The sequence below is a fragment of the Ammospiza caudacuta genome, chromosome 6 (assembly GCF_027887145.1).
Source record: "Ammospiza caudacuta isolate bAmmCau1 chromosome 6, bAmmCau1.pri, whole genome shotgun sequence".
In the NCBI taxonomy this organism is placed as follows: domain Eukaryota; kingdom Metazoa; phylum Chordata; class Aves; order Passeriformes; family Passerellidae; genus Ammospiza; species Ammospiza caudacuta.
Genome location: NC_080598.1, coordinates 21,410,618 through 21,430,494, shown reverse-complemented (window position 1 = coordinate 21,430,494; position 19,877 = coordinate 21,410,618). Strand labels below are relative to the sequence as shown.

General features: G+C 48.5%; 1 protein-coding gene across 3 annotated transcripts in view; it reads right to left on the bottom strand.

The window, feature by feature from the left end:
- Positions 1–19,877, bottom strand: part of SLC25A22 (solute carrier family 25 member 22) — a 51,973-nt gene that overhangs the window by 16,523 nt on the left and 15,573 nt on the right. For 2 of the 3 annotated variants that reach the window (XM_058806751.1, XM_058806752.1), the window contains exons 2-4: positions 12,221–12,327; positions 8,035–8,160; positions 4,780–4,835 (exon numbers count right to left, since the gene is read on the bottom strand). In XM_058806751.1, the coding sequence (XP_058662734.1) occupies positions 4,780–4,835; positions 8,035–8,160; positions 12,221–12,240 (202 nt within the window). In that variant the 5' untranslated portion in view covers positions 12,241–12,327. Of the gene's footprint in view, positions 1–4,779; positions 4,836–8,034; positions 8,161–12,220; positions 12,328–14,221; positions 14,316–19,877 lie in introns of those variants that run through there. The other variant, XM_058806753.1, reaches the window with a different exon arrangement.

Here is a 19,877-nt window from a genome sequence, read left to right as displayed (position 1 = left end):
GGCCTCAACACCGGTATTAGTGCAACATCAGTGCTGCTGGGAGCAGCTTTCAAGCTGCCCTGGGGGAAATGGGGTGAGGGAAGAGCCAGTCACTTCCCAGCAGAGTGAGGTTTGCACCATTAGATTAACACTCCAGAACATTCCCCTCCATTTAAATCCTATAGCCTCAATCTCTCCCTACCTGCACTGAAATGTACTGAGCTCCAAGCCCTCCAAAGGAGCTCCACTTGAGATTGGTTAATGGCCTAGAACACCTTTGTAAGAACAAGCACAAGTACAGACATTTATGCTTATCTTTGAGATTTAAACAATTTAACCCAAAGATTCATATTCCAAAGGGAAGCAGCCAGAGAAGCCTGTACCCCCATGCGGCTCCAAAGACGTGGTGGGGTTCATTTTCAGGACCTCTGCACCCAAGTTGACAGGAGCTATAAGGGCTAAAAACACCTAGAGAAAGTCAGCTCAATCCTTTATTCCTTGGGATGGACTCCCCTCCCTTCAAGAGCTGAAAGACATAGGTTTAGGGGGACTCTCCTCAGATTAGGATGCAAAGTCACAATGGGACTTCTGGAACCACTACAACAGGGAGTGGAACACAGGAATCCTTGGCTCCACATCCTCTGCTCAGAAGACACATCTCCACTATTCAGAAAACTGCAGCAAGAAAAGACAGCCTTTGCTGCATGGGGCTGGGCAGCCCAACACATCTTCCCCCTTTTCAACTCCCATGTTCAGATTTTGCAGGAAATACAGAGTAGTGCAGCCTCTTGCAAGCCAAAGCAATGCATTCATTCCACACTTGTCATTTGTTTCATCCAACAAATGCCATCATCTTTCACAGTACACAAATCAACTAGTAGGGAGCAGGGCAGGCCTCTCACACTTCTGGTTCTTTGCAAACTTTTAAGGGCACCAGTGATTGTGCTGCTTCAGTTTGATGTTCCTCCTACACATCATGTCCCCTCTGCCATGGCTCTTGTACACAAAGAGAAGCCACACAGAACCTTCACACTCCACATCCACCTTTTAATGCCAATCATATCAGGATCTACAAAGCAAATCCACACAGCCTCATTTTAAGTGGAAGTGGCTGCCCATGAAGTGTTCCCTCAAAGGCCAAGTTGGCAACAACACTCCCAATGGCTATGAAGTGTAACACCTGTACACTGACACAGCATGAATAACCCTTTCCTTGGAAAAACAAAAAGAGAAAGGAAAAAAGCATAAAGCTGCTACTCTTAACACCAGTGCAAAGGGTTCACTAAAGAAAGCAAACAAACTCCAAACTGTCAAGCAAGAAAGGCACACAAGAAGTGTGTACACTTCCACACTCTGACTTCCTTAGGAACCAAGAGGCTTTCACAGAAGTTTCTCTTCAACTGGAAATAAAGCTGAGGGTAAAATCACGCAACATATACAGGAGAAAAGTTAATGAACCTGAGTTTTCTCCTACATCTTTGATATTTTCAGTAAAGCTGCTTAGCAGAGAATGGATAATCCCTGTCCTGAATAATCCATAACAGCTTCAATTTACTGGAGGAGGAGATATTAGATACTCCAGCTGCTGGCTGTATGCTTTCCACAGCATTTTCTTCTTTTTGTAAAATCTCCTCAATTCTACCCATGCCAATGGATACTTCCCTAACTAAAGCCAACCTTGGCCTACAGGCAATGCTACATGTACCACAAGCAAAGACAGACAAACAGAATGGAAAAAGAAACAGGAATCATTAAAAACCAAAGCTTTTTGTAAATAATTAAGGAAGCACTACAAAGAACAAAATCAACCAGAGGCAAAACTAGCTGTTTGCCAACTAAACTTGTAGGCGCCCTCTTCTCACCAAGCCTTGATTTTTTATTAAAACACATTTCTCACAGAAGTCCTTATACACCACCAGCAACCTACATAACAGGGAGATTGAGTCATCCCCAGTGCAGCACTGGGAGATATTATTAGCAGAGGCCAGGGAAGGCTGCCACACTACTGCAGCTAAGTGCAGCTACCCTCCAAACGTCACCAACAGCAAAGGGAACTTCCTCAGCCTGATCTGGGCCTTTGGCTCCTGCCAGCTTGGCTAAACACTTGGTCTGCAAGCAGCACTGGGATTGCCCAGAACACATGCTGGGATCTTTAGGTGGCTTCTGGCTGGACTGCAGTAGGAAGCTGAGGGAGCATCTCCCCAAGATCCCCTATCACTGATGCCCATGGGGACCAGAAGCCCACAGGCACTATGGATTCATTCACTTGGCATCATGTTTTAAGGCTGTGCACCATCAATTCCTTGAGCACAGACAGGGCTGGACAGCACCATCCAGCATCAAGGCACTGCTGCTATACAGACATTATGGGAAAAAATAAAGGGAACTCCTCTTCTTCCTGTCCCAAACAAATCCAAGAATCCCTGTAAATTCTGGGGAAGAACTTGAGAGAAATGTTGGGATTGCCTTATACATCACACAGTTTGCTATGGGCTACTCATACAAAGCAAAAGCTGTTTGCCCACACAAATATATTAAGAGGTGCTTTGCAGAAAAGCATTCTACAAACACAAGCCACTCTCCTGTCTGCACTGAGGAGATTTGATTCACACATGAAGAAGCCCTGAAGTCACCCCAGCAGGAATGGCTGTGCCCAAACAAACCCTTTCTGTCCTCTGACAGAGGCCAAAGGATCTGCAGGGACAAGTGACGTGCTTGTGACTCCTCCATGGGGAGCAGCAGCTGCTACTTTAGCACATTAAGATATAATCCTCCCAATTTCAGCTTAAAGCCTGCAAATAGGAGCTTGTGAGTCATTCAGCAAACTCTGCTGGGGAACTAGGACAGCTGGAGGGAGCAGGAACCAATCCCACCACCTGATTTCCATTTCTCTCTGTCTGCAAGGCTGAGATATCTCTTTACCTTCTTTCCAGAAAAGAACTCACACAATCTTCATGGACCTTGGATGTATTTTACCCACCAACCCTCTCCCTAAGAGGGTGGGAAGGTCTGCTTATGTCAGCTTACAGAACTGAGGCACAGGGACCAGGATTGCTGCTCTTGGAACTACTCACATTTGCACCATGGCCATGCTGAAGCATCTGTAATTTTCTGGAAGGAGCTATTAAAAAAAGGCCTCTCCAACCCAGCTCCCTATTTAATAGTCAGAAGTAATTTCAATCAACTCTCAGCACCCTGAACAGAGTTAGAGACATGGACCAAGCTGAGCAGACCTGGGAAAGGTCGGGAAAAGAAAGAGGTATGCAAAACCCTCTGTACCCTTCTGCTTGGGGATGACAAGTGGCCTGGAGATCCACATCCTCTCTACCACTCTAAGCCTTAAAGGACTAAGCTGTCTCTCCCAAAAGTCCTGATTCTCACGAAAACTCTTGGTCCCACAGTCTCCCCAGTAAGTTTCCCCAACCAGCTTCCTCCTTCTGCCTCCTGCCAAGCAGCCTGCCAGGGCACATTTACAGCCAAAGTTAACACAAGCTCAAAATCCTGGCTAGGAACACAGCAGCAGCCAGATTCTGGAAAAAATCAAAGGGGAACACGTCATAGCTAGCATTGAGGATGGAGCTTGCCAGGGTTCCTTGAGGTTCTTTGTCTTGTTGCCTGCTCCCAGGAAAGCTGATGCAAAGCAGCCAATCCATCCCTGCCATCCACCACACTCCCCTGAAACGCCCACCAGGAAGTTGGGCAAGAGACTCTGCCTGAACATCCAATGCCTGCTCCTGGGCTGGCCAGCCACAATGCCTGTTTCCTTAGGAGCAGGGAAGAAGCAGCAAGGAACACTACATGTGCCAAGAGCAAGGTGCCAGCATCTTTGGACTTCTGCTTGAAAAAACAAAGAGCAAGGACTCAACTTAATCACAGCAGCATAACTTGAACCAGGCTTAATCAGGGACTGAGTGCCACCAAGAATGCTATCTAAGCACCCAGATAAAAACTGCATGTGCAGGCAGGCGACTATCAGGATATAGAATGAACCAGAGCTCAGGGTCAATGAAGCCAGCTGGAGCATGCTGCAAGCCAAGAAGGTATTCCATGTTTTCCTCTGCTACAAGTAAAGTCAGAATTTGGCCTGCTGGCCTCCTCTCCTCAAAATCTTTAAAAACTTACAGGGATTTTGTGTTTAAATTATAAAAGGCATCATGTCAGCTGAAGAACTCACTGCTGTAATACACAGCCTGAACCAAGGAGCCAAGAGATTTCAAGCAGGTCAGCACAAAGCAACCAAACAGGTGAAGCTCCACCCTGAGCCAACCTCTGATTTTCTTACCATCCCAAGGGAGTTTTTCTGAAGAGCAGGTTATTTTTTTTTTTTTTTAATTGCAGCTTGTCTTAATGCTTGAACAGGGCACTTGGGCATGCTTGAGACAGCAGACCTGACCGTGCTGGTGGAGGGTTTTGACATAAATTCAATCATTAACCACAGAACTTCAAGAGCTGGTTTGCTACTGCCCCTCTGTCAAAAGCTACCATGCCCAAGCTGGGAAATATAATATACAGTCCTGACACAAAGTCCAGCAGCTTCACTTAGCCTGCTAGTAATGATGAACTTCACTAAGTGGTAAGGTTTAACACCAAAACAGTCATTTGGAGGACTCAAGTCCTCAGTGGTAGGTATCTGAATAGACACCTGCATGGAGTTTATTTTAGAAACAGCTGCACTGTTCAACCTCCGAGGATATTGCCAGGTTATTGCTTTATATGCCAGAGAACAGAGCTTTTCCTCCTACTTACGCACCAGTGCTTCCAACGCAAAAGCTGCACTGTGCCTGACTCAGCTGTACTCACCTCGGTACATGCCAAAGTAGCCTTCCGACCGAATCGTTTTAATGAGGCAGTCAGACCTGCAAACACAACAGAGGGAGATCAACCACAGCACCTCAAAGGTGGGTGAGTGCAGAGAAAAACAAACAAATTTCTTGGAGTGGTTTCCATTTACATTCTGTCAGCAAAACCCTCAGCTGAGATGGGAACGACATCAGCCTCTGAATGCGCCGTTGTTCAAGCCTGAGTCCCATTTCACCCCTTCAGTCCCATTTCAACCTCTGAGTCCCATTTCAACCCCTGAGTCACAGGGGCTTTGAAACCCCTGGCTCACCCTGCACACACTGTCTGCTTTCTAGAAACACAAAAGGGAAAAGTGTCACTGCAAGGGCTGTTTATCCAGGGTCCCCTGTGGCAAATGCACATGAAATGCTCTAACAAGCAGATCCCCATGGGCACATTTTAAAATCCAGCTCTGGAAGGGAAATGAGGGGGGTCAAACCCCCCATGCTGACTTGTTTGTCTTACTCAGTGAAATCTGACACGAGGCACACAAAGATGAGATGACCTGAACACTCAGTCATCTGTGGCCTCCCACGAAGATTAAAACATGCACTTTTAACACATCAAGTCCCACAGCAGGCAGCAAGCACATGGGCTCTTGCCCTGAGGACAGCGTGGCAGGGTATTGTGCTCCAAGGGGAAAACTGTCACTTTCCTTGTTGCAAACACATTTACTACAAATGGGAAAACCCTGCAGAGCACTGGCTTTTGAAGGCACAGAGACACACACCCCTAGCAAATCCAAAGTCACAGTTCAGGATAGCTGCATAGATTCCCTGGCAATTTTCCTCACTGGACCACAGCTGCATGAAGCTGGAATGCTGCCTTTAGGATCTTTGGAAAGAGACAGGTACTAGCTCTAGACATACAGGAAAGGAGAGGTGCACATGCATGTATGTGTACATAATTTAAGGAATAAAAGGCTCTTTTAAGCAGTAATAAGAGAAGTGTGGCTGATTAAAACACAAATGCATTTTTAAGAGATTTGGCAACACAAGGAGTAAACTTCTTCTCAGCTCTGCAGTAGTGCTGAGGTGGAAGAGAAGGAAATACAAAGCTTCCTTGAGGGCTTTATGGCCATGGGCAAAGACTGTTCTAGAATTATTTGTGAAGAGCCCATCTTGCATTGCTACCAGTCATGGCAATGAGTTTCCCCTCAGCTGGGACTCCTTGAATCCTTTGGCATCTCATCTTTCACACATTCCACCCTAGCCCCTGCAACTTGCACATACTCATCTCCTTCTGAGCAGCCCCTCCAACTCATCTGCAAGCCCCAGAAATCTCAGTGCACCTCCCTCCTATCCCTCCTGTCAAGTTCTGACACTGCATGCAGTGCTGGAGGCAACACATTTTCCCCGAGCCAGTGATGCTGCAGCAGGGAGAGGAGTGAGAAGAGTTGCTCCCCACCATATTGATACAGCCCTGCTGCATCAGGATAGAGCGTGCATGTCACTGAAAGCCCCTCAAGCTGCAGCAGAACAAGACGCAGCCAAGGCTACATCCAGTGTTCTTTTCTCCCTGGAAAAAGGGAGCCAACAGCCAACTAAAATTATACTAAAATGGAACCCCCACAGTAACACACCTGGGGCAGCACAGCCCAAAAGCCAAGCTCTCTCCATCCCTCAGAAGTCCTTTAGTGTCTTTGTCTTTTTAAAGTGAAAGGTTCCCCTGATGCCAAAGATCTCTTGAGCATAAGTAAGGCATACTATCTTAAAGTAAGAGAGCTAACATTTTAAAGGGACTTGCTGCCTTTCTTGGGTATTCAGCAGACACCAGGTAATTGGTGTAATCAGGAGATCTAGTATGGATGGGCACACAGCATTTCCAGAAAAAAAAACTGCTGTAACAGGGGAAACTTTCTTAGGAAAGCTCAGCCCTTCCTGTTCTTAGAAGCAGCCAGTTCAAATATACAGTGTAAATCTTATGTATTCCTCAACAGCTCCTGATCTCACTGCAAGTCCTGGCTATGGAGCTGACTTGCACTTGACTGCTGGAGGTTAAAGCCTCTCTCCTACCGAGCTCCCTTCCAGGCATGAGACATCCTGGCATGCAGCCCCAAGGAGTGCCTACAAGTTCTTCAACCTGCCTAAACTCCTCCTGCTGTCAGGTCACGAGGACAAATGATCCTCAGGGAGGTGAAGCAATCTACAGCAGGAGCAGGACACAACAAAAGGGGATGCAAAGCAATATGGGCGGCCACATCCTGCCAAAAAGTCATGGCACACTGACAGTGCAGGAGGGAGCAGAGAGCACAGGAACAACCAAGGGAAGCACCAGAGCCTACAGCCTAAGCTCACGTCATCAGCTAGAGCAAGGAGGCACAGAGACTAAAGCCATCAGCAGAGACAGCATTTCCTTCCTATTCCCCCTCTGCCTCAAATTCTCCTGGGCAGGAAAGAAGAAAAGATGGTGTGGAGGAGCAGGGATCAGGTTACACTAGTTCTAAACCAAGTGGTAGGAGGACAGGACATACTTCACCAGTCCCAGTCCCTTCTTCCCCTCAATACCACAAATTCTTTTGGAAAACTAAGGCCTAAGTCTCTGGTTCCCAGGATAAAGCATCTTGTGCTAAGTGTGGTACCCATTCTCACAGGAGACACACAGCCCTAAGCACTCGACACAAACTCCAAGTGAATTTGGTGGGCTGGATACGCTCGTGCCTTCTTTTCCTACAGGTGCAGTAGCTGGGGTTCTTTTGGACAGTGGATGGCTGGTCTAACTATAGCATGTGTAAGCCTGTGATCCTTCAAAAGGCCCACATGCAATGCTCTAGACTGGGAATGAGCAACTGCTTCCTCTTTTTAAAACTGACACAGCAAAGGAAGGATCTCCAATATCACAGCAATGGAAACAGAACAGAGGCAGAAACTCCCTCAGGCACCTGACCAGCTCAGCAGACTCCTTGTGTTTGGGATCAGTTGATTGGGATTCCTTGTGGTTTGGTTCTGAGCCCTGGCAGTAGTGAACACACTGCTCCCAAGCCAGGGATGCAAACAGATGTGCCTCTGCAGAGGACTCCCCTGCTCAGCTCAGCAGCCTCAAGAGCTGTCCTATTTGCTTTATCTGCTCTAGCACAGCTTGGCTCCAGACTGTCCCCTGGCTTTCCTGACGACAGCCCAGTTCCTAGAGGTGCTGAGCTCACCTGAAAGAGGTAACAAAGTGCAAAGACTCCTGTGGAAAGCCCTGAGGGATGGTGCCCGTGTGGGCAGTACTCACAGGCTGCTGTACATCCGTTGGCCATTCTGCTGGTTCTGCAGGCGAGTTTTTGCCAGGTCAATGGGAAATACACAGGTGACCCCAATCAGCCCAGCTATCCCTCCATTGATCAGCTTGGCAGGTAAACTGCAAGGGGATGAGATAGAGAGAAACAGATGTCTTAGCACTGGGTAATATCAGGGAAGGGAAAGAGCAAAGAGCTGAGGACTTTTGTGTGACCAGAGTTAATGCATCGCTGTGAGACAAGGCTGTCCCCCCCAGCACAAAGGAAGCTCTTCCGCAAAGCAAAGCTTGGTTCCTGCTGTGCATATGGAGAGGCAGAGAAAGCAGCACATACCATCAGCACAAACCACTGATGAGTGGAGTGGAGCCAAACACCTAACCCACACATTACGAGGAGCAGGAAAAAATCCTGTTGCCCAGGACATGGGGATTTCTGTTGTCCCTAGAGGAGAAAAGACTGAGTGCTGGACCATCCACCATGCGGACAGCCTTCAGCTAGGGCCTGATGGCATCCAAGCCAGCAGGTTTACTGACAAACACTTTCCTGCACCACAATCAGATCACAGCTAATGAGAGACTCATGATACATCAGCTGCTACCATCATGTGGGAATGGCCCAGCAGAAGCACCCAGCTGGCAGCCATGGAGCAGATGGCTGCAGCCACGGGAAACTGCTTCCAGACCCATCTCCCAGGGCCAGGGGAACACACACAAAGCAGCAGCCCAGCAAAGCCACCGGGCTGGCAGCCTGCAGGGCTGCAGATGTGGAGACGTGAGCTCATACCTCTGGGGGAAATCAAAACCTGGCTCACTGCACGTGCTTCCGAAGCACGGGGCTTTTTCCACTCCCCGCTGTGTTCCCACTGAGAATTCCTGCAAGTGGCACTGAGCGAAAGTCACATCAGCTAAACATGGGTTCCCAGCAAATTCAATTAAGAAAAATGTCCTGCACTTACATGCTCAATAAACCACTGCACAAAGAGACAAAGAGAGCCTGTTTGAGTCAGCCCCCTTCAATAAAGCACAGGATATGGCTCCCTGAACACAGGATGTGTCAGATATTAAGCTGGTGGCCGACAGCACTCCTAGACTGCAGCTGGGTGAGCCTGCAAGGCCTATCCTCCCCCTGGGGGAACTGGCACGCTGCCTTTCATGGTGGTGACTTGCTGCTCTGGATGGGGGACAGACTGCATTACCCTTCAGAGGCAGCAGTGCTGAGGCTGGCCAAGGCACGTTGGGGTGAAGCCCTGCAAACATCTTCCCCCCAACAGCGCTCCAGAGCAATCTGCATCAAGGGGCAAATGCAGAGAGGATCAATAAACAGCCATGCTTGAGGGAAAGGCAGGATTGAAGACTGCAGGTTTCAACTTGAAGGGTCCCTGAGGAAAGCAGACAAATGAGGGATGGAAAAAATATAAAAGACTTTGTCCACAAGGGTTAAGCATGATCTTGACACCTCAGGACTGACATACCTTGACACACTCCTTTCAGCCTCTGCTGTCCTGCACCCAAAGCTCCTTCCTCCTCAACACCTGCCAATATAACACACACACAGCCCCAGGGCTGGCACAGCTGGAAGAAGAGGTGCCAAGGATGGGCAGACAGATCTGAGCTCAGCCTACAACTCCAAACTAGACAGTGCTGACTGAGATTAAATCAGCACAGTACTTCAGGAAGGCAGGCCCAGATCAGTGTACAAGCTCAGTGCAGAGCCAGACTTTCAGACCTCACCAACTCCAGACTGTTGCCTCAGGGATCTGCATGCCACAGTCTGAGAATGGAATAGATTTGCCTGTAAACTCCTACACTGAACTTGTTCTCAGGACATGGGAAAACTTCAAACAGTAAACTTCATATCATTGTGCTCTCCTTATCTAACCCACAGTCACCCTGAAGGAGGAGGTTAAAAACCACATAGAAGTGTCCCAGGATGGAGACACCATGGACAAGGAAGGTATTTGAAGACAGGATTACCTCAGCCTCCCCAAATTCAGCTCTGAAGTCACTGTTGGCAGGTCACAGACTGTGAGGCACAACTAGTGCCCCCTTCCAGCCTCAGCACTGTCATCACTTCTCTAAGTGTCCCTGAAACACCTGGGACAAGCAAACACGTGCCTTTCTCAACCTGTTCCAACAGTGAAATCAACCCAGGGTTTATATCAGGTGGGACTGAGACACAGACACAAAGGTCCTGCCTGCTGCTACTGTAAGTGCAAGAGATTTCCCCAATTTCAGCCCAGACCCCAGCAGTAAAGGGGAATCATCTGATGAGGCTGCAGACAGCCTCTCCCTCTGCCTGTGGGGCCAAAACCCTTGCTCAATACTCCCATCACACCTGAATCTAGCCATGAACACTGCAGGGGGAAACTTGCAGGGATGGACATGGAGCACTATCCAGTGAGACACTGAGATTAAGTTCCCCGTGCACTGCTGCAGAAATGCAATGCCCTTGATCTCACCATGCAGCAAACCACTGCTGTTGATTTTAGTCTTTTCTATCAATCTTGCTCTACTAAGGGGTGTCAGAAACAAGTCTCCTTGGCTTGGCTGCCTGTGACCACTGCAGACACATGGTCCCATCAGCTGGAGAGATGAGCAAAGCAGGAGAGGTGAGGGATTTAAGGCACAGAGAAGAACATGAGACAAAGACCATTGCACCTGAATCAAAAGCTATTTCCCCTGTGACTGAGTCATCCCACTTCACACATCAGTGCTTTCTGCTCTCTCAAGGGATAAGAATCCACTGTGCCTGGTCTCTCTGTCCTATTTAGCTTCTGCACAGCTACTGCCTCTCACTACCTACGTGTGCAGGGCTTAGTGAAATGGGGACAATGCTGGCTAGCATGCAAATGAAGCCATTTGCTCAGTTTAATACAAGAAGGGATATAAAGGCATCCCAGTTCTCCTCTTCTAGTGCTCCTCCTCAGCCCTTTTAACTAGTCCCTGTAGCCAGCAAGCTCCTGCTCACACCCCCAAGAGCACACTGGAGGAGCCAGGGCACATCTTGTAGGACACATCTCCTCTTGTAGGACACATCTCCACTTCCTTCAAAATACCAAGTCAAATAGCCACAGGTGTCTGATCATTTTGCTTTGCTGAGGTTATGGGGAACATAGACCTGCCAGGATCCATGGAGGTGAATCTCTGCATGCCCTTCATGGGTGTGTTGGAAGAGTTCCAAGTGCTCTCCAAATTGGGTAGTGGATGATGGCCAAGTCTTGGCACACAAACACTCCACAATGCTGTATTTTTATCAGCACAGCTCAGGATTGTTTACTTTTGCAGAAGACAGGCGTACAGGAAGATATCCAAATCATGGCAAATGCTAAGAAGGAACAGCCCTCTTGCCTGCAGCATTCAGGGACTGCCAAGTCCTGTCCCTTTGTCTGCATGTTTCACTCACCCCACCTGTCCTGAGCTTTTAACCTGGAAAAGTAGATGCTAGAAAAGCAACATGAAAAAACCCACAGGAATCTCACAGCATGTAGGAGTCACTTAGCTGGGGCAACTTCACAAGCAGCAAAAGTTAATCCCATGTGGAGGACTTGCAGATCCACCTGATACAGCTTTTAGGAAGCAAAGGGTAGAACTGTGTCTTCCCAGGAAATGAATCCCCGTTCATTTCCAGGGAAAACTCAAATCCAGCCTTTACCAGAACCAATACTCTTAAGTTTCCACTGTGCACATAAGTGTCCTTAATCATTGTTGGTACTTCATATTCCTGCTATCACTCAAGCCTTGACTCTGTAGAGTAAGGGCACAAGGCTGCACAAGGCTACACAAGGCTACGTGGACTTTGTCTTCACAAGTACTGCATCCTTGGCTGGTCAAGGACCTGGCTTTGCTCCCTTGATGCCAGCAGCTGAAGTCAGCAGGTCAGGGTGACCTTTGAAAGAAGAAACAAAAGGAACAGACTCATGCAGCATAGAAAGCAGAGAGTAGAAAGAAAAAGGCAATGAGAAAAAAGAACTAAGGAAAGCAGAGATGTGACAACATGACAGACACACAAAATAAGAGAAGGTTCAAAAAAAGCAGGTAAGAAAGGAGAAGAAGAATCAAAACCGTTAAAGGCTGGAAGAGGTGATCAGGTGATTTCCTCCAACCTCCTGGATCCCAAATGGAAATAAGTTTGAAAGATTTTAAAAGAAAAACCTAAAGCACAATTAAAAAAAATAAAATTTACCTGATCTGTTTATCAGCCATTTAATTCAAACTTGATCTTGTTAAGAAATGAATCTGTTCCTTCCAATCGTTCTTTTTCAGTTACGTCTTTCTCACTTCAGTTTCCTCCTGGGAAAGGACAGAAAGACACCAAGAACACAAAGTTGAGACACTTATACTCTCCTTGAAGCTCAGGGGCTCCTTGGCAGGCAGGCTGTAGGGTTAGGACAGCTGAGGCACAAGTGACTTAAGGGAGCACCTGATCTCCTCAAAGAGGAGACTGAGCTCCAGAGGGAGCCTTATAAATGTATGTCTGTAAATATAAATATACAAGGACATATGGAGGGAAGAGTTGCCAAGGTCATCAGGCTCTAGCAGCATATGAGGAAGGGCAGCAGCCAGGCAGGGCACAAGCTCTGCCCAGAAGCCAGGAAACAGCCATGTCTGTCACTTCTCTCCAACTTCAGAGAGCATTTCAAACCATACCATGCACATCCCCAACCCTCAGCAGATCCACCCAGGCAGCCCAAGAGAGTCAAGTGTCATCATAAGACTTTTAGCACCTCCCTTCAACACATACATGCTGTGTCCAAAGGACAGCCTTCAAAACACTGCTCCTCCAGAGGTTACTTTCCTTCCCCTATTTCCAAGCTTAAACAGACAGCCCATGTTCAATCTTGTGCCAATACTGCTTTTTAAGCAATGCCTCTCCCTCCCCAAGCTACTGATGCCACTTTGCCCTTTGGACCACTCCTTTCAGCTCTGCCAGACTGCAGGAGTCAGTTCTAAGACTCTTAATTGTTACTGTTTAATGAGAGTTGTTAGAAGTCACCACACAAAGAAATCTGGACACCAGAGAAAATTTCAGAAGTGGCCACAACTTTCAGCTTTCTGGAGATGCCTTCATCTCCTCACCTGCAGCATGGGAACCAGATGCCCTATGCTCTCTGACGTGTCTCAGCAGTATTCAGCCAACTCCCTCCCTCTTGCCTTTCACTTGCCACCTGGATGCTGAGCCAGAAGCAAAGGAAGTACCTTTGCCCTTTCCCTCTGGAATGAAATTTGCTCCTGTACTGCAGATTTCCTAAGCCACACAGAATCTCACATGCAACAGAGGGGCTTACAGGCCAGCACTTCTGCTCTGGAGATACTTCTGGCTCTCAGTGCATTCCTGAGAAGAGAAGGTCCCTGAAAGTGTGAAGAGCTAGTGAAGGTGCAAACAGGTATGGGAAGGAGTTCAGGTCACCCTCCTTTTATATCAAATGCCAAGGATAGGACAGCATGAAACCATTTGTACAGTCCCACTCTTGGACATGAGATGAAAATGCCTTTTCTGCAGCCCCACATTCAACTAGAGCTGTGAGAGACCAGCACAGGGAGCTCCCTAAGGAAAGGCATTCCTCCTCAAAACACTGCACACAAACCTCACCCACTGCACTATGCTGTTATACCTTCTGTGGCCCTCTTCAGACAGTTCACCTGATCCCAACTGATCTGTGGCTGCAGATCTTAAAAAGCTCCAGATCAGCTAAGTCTGCACTTTTCAAGGGAAAATCACTTACACTCTTCATTACATGTGCTTTATATGCATGTCCACAAGAGCAGCTTGGTTTAGGTTAATCTAATTTTCTATCAAATTAACCACAATAAGACAAAAATATAAAAATATAGGAAGACCAGTCGCTGAAAGCCTGTAACCCTGTCATAAACAAGTTGTGAATCATCAAAACTCACTTGATAATGTCTACACACTCAATTAACTTGTGTTACCGAGACAGGCCTGACAAAATACATGCACCAAGTGGTCCTGACAGCCTGCTCCAGTTTTGCTCTGGCAAAACACCCCCCTTGTTGCCTCTGCTGCACCCTTCCATGCAGAGGGGCATTCAGGAGGACAGACATCCACCACAAAGGGCAACAGCAAGGAAAGACAGCAAGGCTGCCAATATTCAGCACAGCCAGGTAGCCAAAAGAGTGAGAGACCAAGATGGACACACAAATACATCACAGGGCTGTTTCTTACCTGCTGACACAAGTAGGGCAATGGAGTCCCTCTGCACCAAGAGAGGCTTGGGACAGCTGAGTTTATTTCTCTCTGGCCTTTTTTTCTTTTGACTTTTGGCTTCAGCTCCCCACCTGCCCAGTAACTACAGAGTCTTCCACAGCTGTCTGATCCAGCTGGAAAACTGCTGATGCTTTCCACCAGGGAACAGATGCTCCTGCTGCGGCTGCACAGCAAGACAGGGCAAAAACAACCTTCCTGGGTATAAAACTGGGCAAAGTTACAGGTTTCCTTGGTGCTGGCTGTACAGCCAGCAAATACCAGGACTAGTATCATCTCCCCTAACAAAAGCCACTCAACTCGCGGACGAGCGACGGGAAGTGAACAATGTGATCATTTTACAGCAGACACCAGCACTTGATAACTGTTTAAACAGCACCTGGCACTGCAGAGGCCTGAATGTCTGCGGCCAGGGGATTTTAATGAATTAAGGGATTTTAATGCAATGAAGTGGAAAGCTTATTTGAGCTCTGTTTGTTTAAACAGAGCTCCAACGAATGATCATTTGCAAAACAAACCCTAAGTCACCCCAAGCTCTATCTGACCAGTTTGCTGTAATCTACAGAACTCTCTGAGTCCCTTAAAAGAGGTGAATGATGAACCCTCCAGTGGCCTGGTCAGGGAGTTTCTGAGCTGAGCCAGACCCCAGTCACTTCCAGGGCTGGAAAAGAGCTGCTACCGTTCTGCAGTCTAAGAGGGGGGAAAACTGGCTGGGAAGAGAAATCTGGGAATTTTACAGGACATTTAAAAAACAAATCCAGAAAAACATTATACATTTAACCTAGAAATGAAAGAGATTAAATAAAGACCTAAGTATATTTTCCCAGGAACACAGTGCTCTCAGGAGCCAAAAACTGCACATAAAAGCAGGCAAGCATCTGCAGCCAAGCAGGGTGTAGCTCCAAGGCTTCCCGTGGGAGAAGTGTCAGGGAGCAGAGTTTGCATCTTCCTAGGAAACCTGTCATCCGGACCTGCACTGGGGCAGAAGACAAGCCAGCAGCACCAAAAAGGTACTATGCCTCAGAAAGTTTTTGTATGATTGAACATCAGGACAATGGCACTGCTGGAACTGGGAATCTGCATGGTAAAAGGAGCTGAGGAACTGGGAGGAAACTGGTTTAAGAAGTGAAATAAGAGTCACCAGAGAGCCACCTGAAAGCCAGAGGCTGAGCAGCCTTCATGGAAGAGGATCCTAAATTGAACATCCCATAATTAAGAGAATGAGAACAGCATGAGAGTATTTCCTTCCTAGAGTGCTGTTAACACAGCTAGGCATGGATTAATGCCCCATTACTTGCACACCAGGACATCCCTTTTACATTTATTAAAATGATCAGGCAAATTAGTTTCAGAGCCACACGCACACCGAAGCAGTGCAAATGGCCCGAAGCTCATGCTGACACATAAATGGCTCAGGAGCCTCCTCAGTCCTGCCTTTCCCTTTTCTCACCTCCCAGAAGTCAGCTCCAGACAGTGACAGAACAGCCACACTAGAAGTATCACAATGCAATCCTGGATGTATCTGGTCCTCATGGCCCAAGCCACCAAAGTGGTGCTATTTTTCTCCCCTGCCTTGCCATACATGTTCCACACAAATCAGACAGTGAGGCTTTCTCCAGGAAGGCCAACCTTTGTATCTGCTCTCCTGATCCCATGGGGCATGGGGCTGAACTTTCAACCTTCAGGTTTTGCCTTATCACCTGAAGGAAGAGTGCTTACTAGAGAATCACAGCCCAGCGTGAGGCATGGAGGGGAGCACACAGACCTCATTTTGTCTCATTAATGCATCACACCAGTAAGCTTGGATTTGAAATATGGGCACCCAACATCTCCACAAGCCAGGACATCACTGGAGCAGAAACAGGTTAAACTTACCCACAAGTCTCTGACCTTGCTGACTGCATTTAGTGCCACCAAACTGCCCTACAGATGTGGGTTGTCACCTCTACTCCCAGATGCCACTGCTCTACCCCCAGTCTGAGCTGAGTACAGCACCCTCCTCCTGCTCTTTGCCTGTCAGGCTGCCAGAGCCACAGCTGCCATCCTCCAAGCCAGCTGTGGGCTCCCAGTCCACCAGCTCCCCCAGTCCTGCCAGCAGCACCCCACCCTCCCAGAGGCCAGCTCTTCCCTTCTGCCCTCTGCCAGCACTCCCATGTGCAGATGCCCTCCCCAGCAGCCCCAGTGCAGCTGAGCACATCCTCTCAGGCTCAGGCTGCTGCACATGCTGATTTATCTGAGCACACACAGGCTGCCAGTTTGACAGAAAACCTTTAGCAAATGTCAGCTGCTGCTGTGGCCGAAGAAAACAAATCTGTCTTCTCCCTACACCCAAACGTGTTCCCATCCCTGATTTCATGCTAGCACAAATATTTGTGCCAGGCAGTCAGACAGGAATGAGACAGAACTGGAGGCCAGCACATGCTGGAGCTGTCACTGAAAGCCAACTTCTAAACTACAACCTTGACTTAAGAATAAACAGCAGAATGGGAAGTCAGGACTCCCTTCCACATATTTCTATTTGTCTTGAGAGCAGACAAACTCAAAGCCCCAGTGAGAGAAGCTGATGTCAAGAAACGGGGCTCAGAAGGTGAGCAGAGGAAACCAAGCTGTGCCAGCATCCATTGTGTCAAGAGGACACTGCCACACAACCATTCACAGTCAGGGATGGCAAGGGGAAGGAATCAGCAACATGTACCTGCTGGGAGAGGAGAAACCCTCTGGGATCAGCACACTTTCTTTCACAGCACAAATGCATCTGAAGGTGCAGACACTGCCAAATTTTGTTAATGACAGGAGCAAAGCTGTCATCACAATAAGGTTTAAGGAGTGCAAAATAAAACTGCAAATATTTCCCGAGAGAAACTGCTTTCTAGATGCATGACAGGCACAAAGAGCACAAGGGAGCTGGCACCAGGTAATGTCACCTGGGGAGAAGCTGTCAATTTGGCTCTTGCCTGCTCAGGACAGTTTGGGACAGAGGGTTTAGAGAAAAGAGGTGGCAATTTAATCTGCTGCCTGCTTGCCTTTAGGCCCTTGAAAGCAGGGACTGCCATGAATTTCCTTGCAGGACCTGGCAAGGTATTAGTCCTCAAGAAAACAAAGCAGCTCCCAAACACGCTGGTGAATGCTCTCCACCATCACAGAGTGTCACCCCTGCTCTGGGGACAGCACAGCCCCTTCACACCATTCTGCCACCAAACAGAAGCCCTGGGGCTGCAAACTCACCTGCTTTGTGGTCAGCAGCCAGCTGTACCCGTACCACTCTGGGCTGTGAAAGCACCAAGCCAAAGGCAGCCTTCCCCCTTGCCTCAGGTGATAAAAGACCAAAGTACCAGCGGGGAGGTGCCATGCCAGCCCCCTGCACCATTGGCTGCTCACACCCTCCAGGGACAGGCTCGCTGGCACAGTGCCCACTCAGCTGGCAAGGCACGGGAGGCAGAGCCTCAGCAGGCAGGGCACTCCTCCCTAACAGCCCCTGCAATGGCTCTCAGTCCAGCAGTCCCTCCCCATCCTCCACAACTGACCTCTGTCTCATGCAGCTTCCCTCAGGCTGGTCCGGATGGGTTCCTCCCCTGCCCCCTCCTATCACTGTGAGAACAGTCAGGCTGGCAGCCTTGCAAAACTGCAGGCAAACTCTGCCCCCATATCCAGCCTGCACTGTCCCTGCACACAGGGGAGCCTCTGCCTCCACATCCACCCTGCACTGGGGAGCAACTGCATGCTGAGACCCCATGATGAGAGAACGCCTCAAAACACCTCCTGTGTGCCACAAGGGGACAGGAGAGTCCCCTGGCTGGGCATGTGTTGCAGAGGTGTTTGGCTTTGCAACTGCAGGTGGTGCAGTATAGATTTACCTGAATGCCCACAGAGGGGAAAAAGAAGAACAAAACTCCTGATTAGCAATGAGGATTCCTGAACTCGCATTCCAGCTCCATCACTGACTTGCCCTTCACCTACAGAAGGATTTCAAACCACAGCTGGCAGCCTGATGAACACCCCATGCCTATGACAACATTCCAGCTTAGGAAAAAAAACAAGCCTCGAACAAAAACAGTCCAACATCTTAGCAGACAGTAACTCACCACATCCAAACCAGTGCAGTCACCCATAATGCTGCAACAGAAGAGGATTTACCACAGGGCCACGTTGGAAGTGTCACAGGGACAATCCCTCAAGCCCCAGCAATATCCTGCATTCTGATACTGCATGCACACTGTTGCAACCATCCTCTCCACCAGGATTTAATTGAGACTACAGGAGATTCACACAACAGTAGTCAAGATTTGCCTGATGTCCTCAGTCACCAGGGTCTGCAAAGCAAAGGAGTTACCAAAGACATCAGGCAGAGCCTTGACTGCTCCTGACAACTGCCCCTCTATCTGCCTGTCTCAGGCACACCAGGAAAAGCCAGCATAGCTGCTGACTCCAAAGCACAGATCAAAGTGAGTGGAGCAGCAGGTGTCACTGGAAAGCAAGGGGACAAAACAGCAGGGAAGCAGGTGGGGAACTTCCTGCCTCCAGGCAGTAAGAGTAGGAGGAACACACCCAGTTTTCCTACTCCCTCCCCTTTGGGCTCTCCATCCTGCTGGAAGCAGAGGCTGGCCCCCCACTCCCAGTACAGCAGCATCACACAACTTTGTCTGCTTTGCTGAGAAATCTTTTGCTGTAAGTAAAGACAAGAAGACAACAAGCACCAGCTGTTACCTCTGTGAGAGCTAAGGCTTGGAGCAAGGCCTCCAAAAGGCACTGTGAGCAGCAAGAGAAGTGCCTTCCCGACTTGGAGAGCTTCTCTAGGCCAAAAAAAACAGCAATTTACTTAGATTAGAGCAGAAGCCATTTGCTCTATTGCTTAACAAAAGGAGTCCCATGGAGGCCTCTTCTTGCATCAGCATGACCCCATTAACACTGAGATGCCAAGCCATCTGCCAAGACAGAAAGACTCGGGGAACAGGCCTGTGCTGGTCTGGAAGAAACACCAGATACACCCTTCAACTCTGCATGTCTTGAGTAGAGACTGCCCTGGATCAAAAGACTGGAAGCTAACACTCATCTTGAAGCTGGGAATGGTTATCAGTACTGCAGCACACCAAAAGGCCCCAACACCCACCTGGGATCTGTCATTTTAGGGGCTGCTCTGACCCTCAGTCAAGGAAAGTCCCTGTCCTGGAGATTTTGCAACTGAGCAAAAGTAAGGGTTGAGTAAGGACAGCCCTTAGGAGAAGTGACTCACCCAGGGCTCACATGGGAAGTCCTGGTATCAAAGATACTGGAGATGATAAATTGAAGGAACTGGAGGGAAGGTATCAGCAGGACAAATGAGCTTGCAGCCATCTTATTGAGAACACACTCCTCCACTGAAGGGCAACTCATTAAAACACTCTTAAGGCAGTATCTTCCCTCACAGAAGAGAGACAACAGGTCAGCAAGTGCTCACAGACCCCCTGGCCAGACAGAGGGGAGCAAAGGAAACCAAAGGGAGCTGCTGGCGCTCTTCCCATCTCAACCTGCCTCCTCTCAAAGTTCTCAAAAAGGCAATTGGGTCAAGTCTCAAAAGACCTGGCTCCTCTGCTCTGCACAAATGCCACATCAAGCATGCTGCCCTGCTGCCCTGTCACTC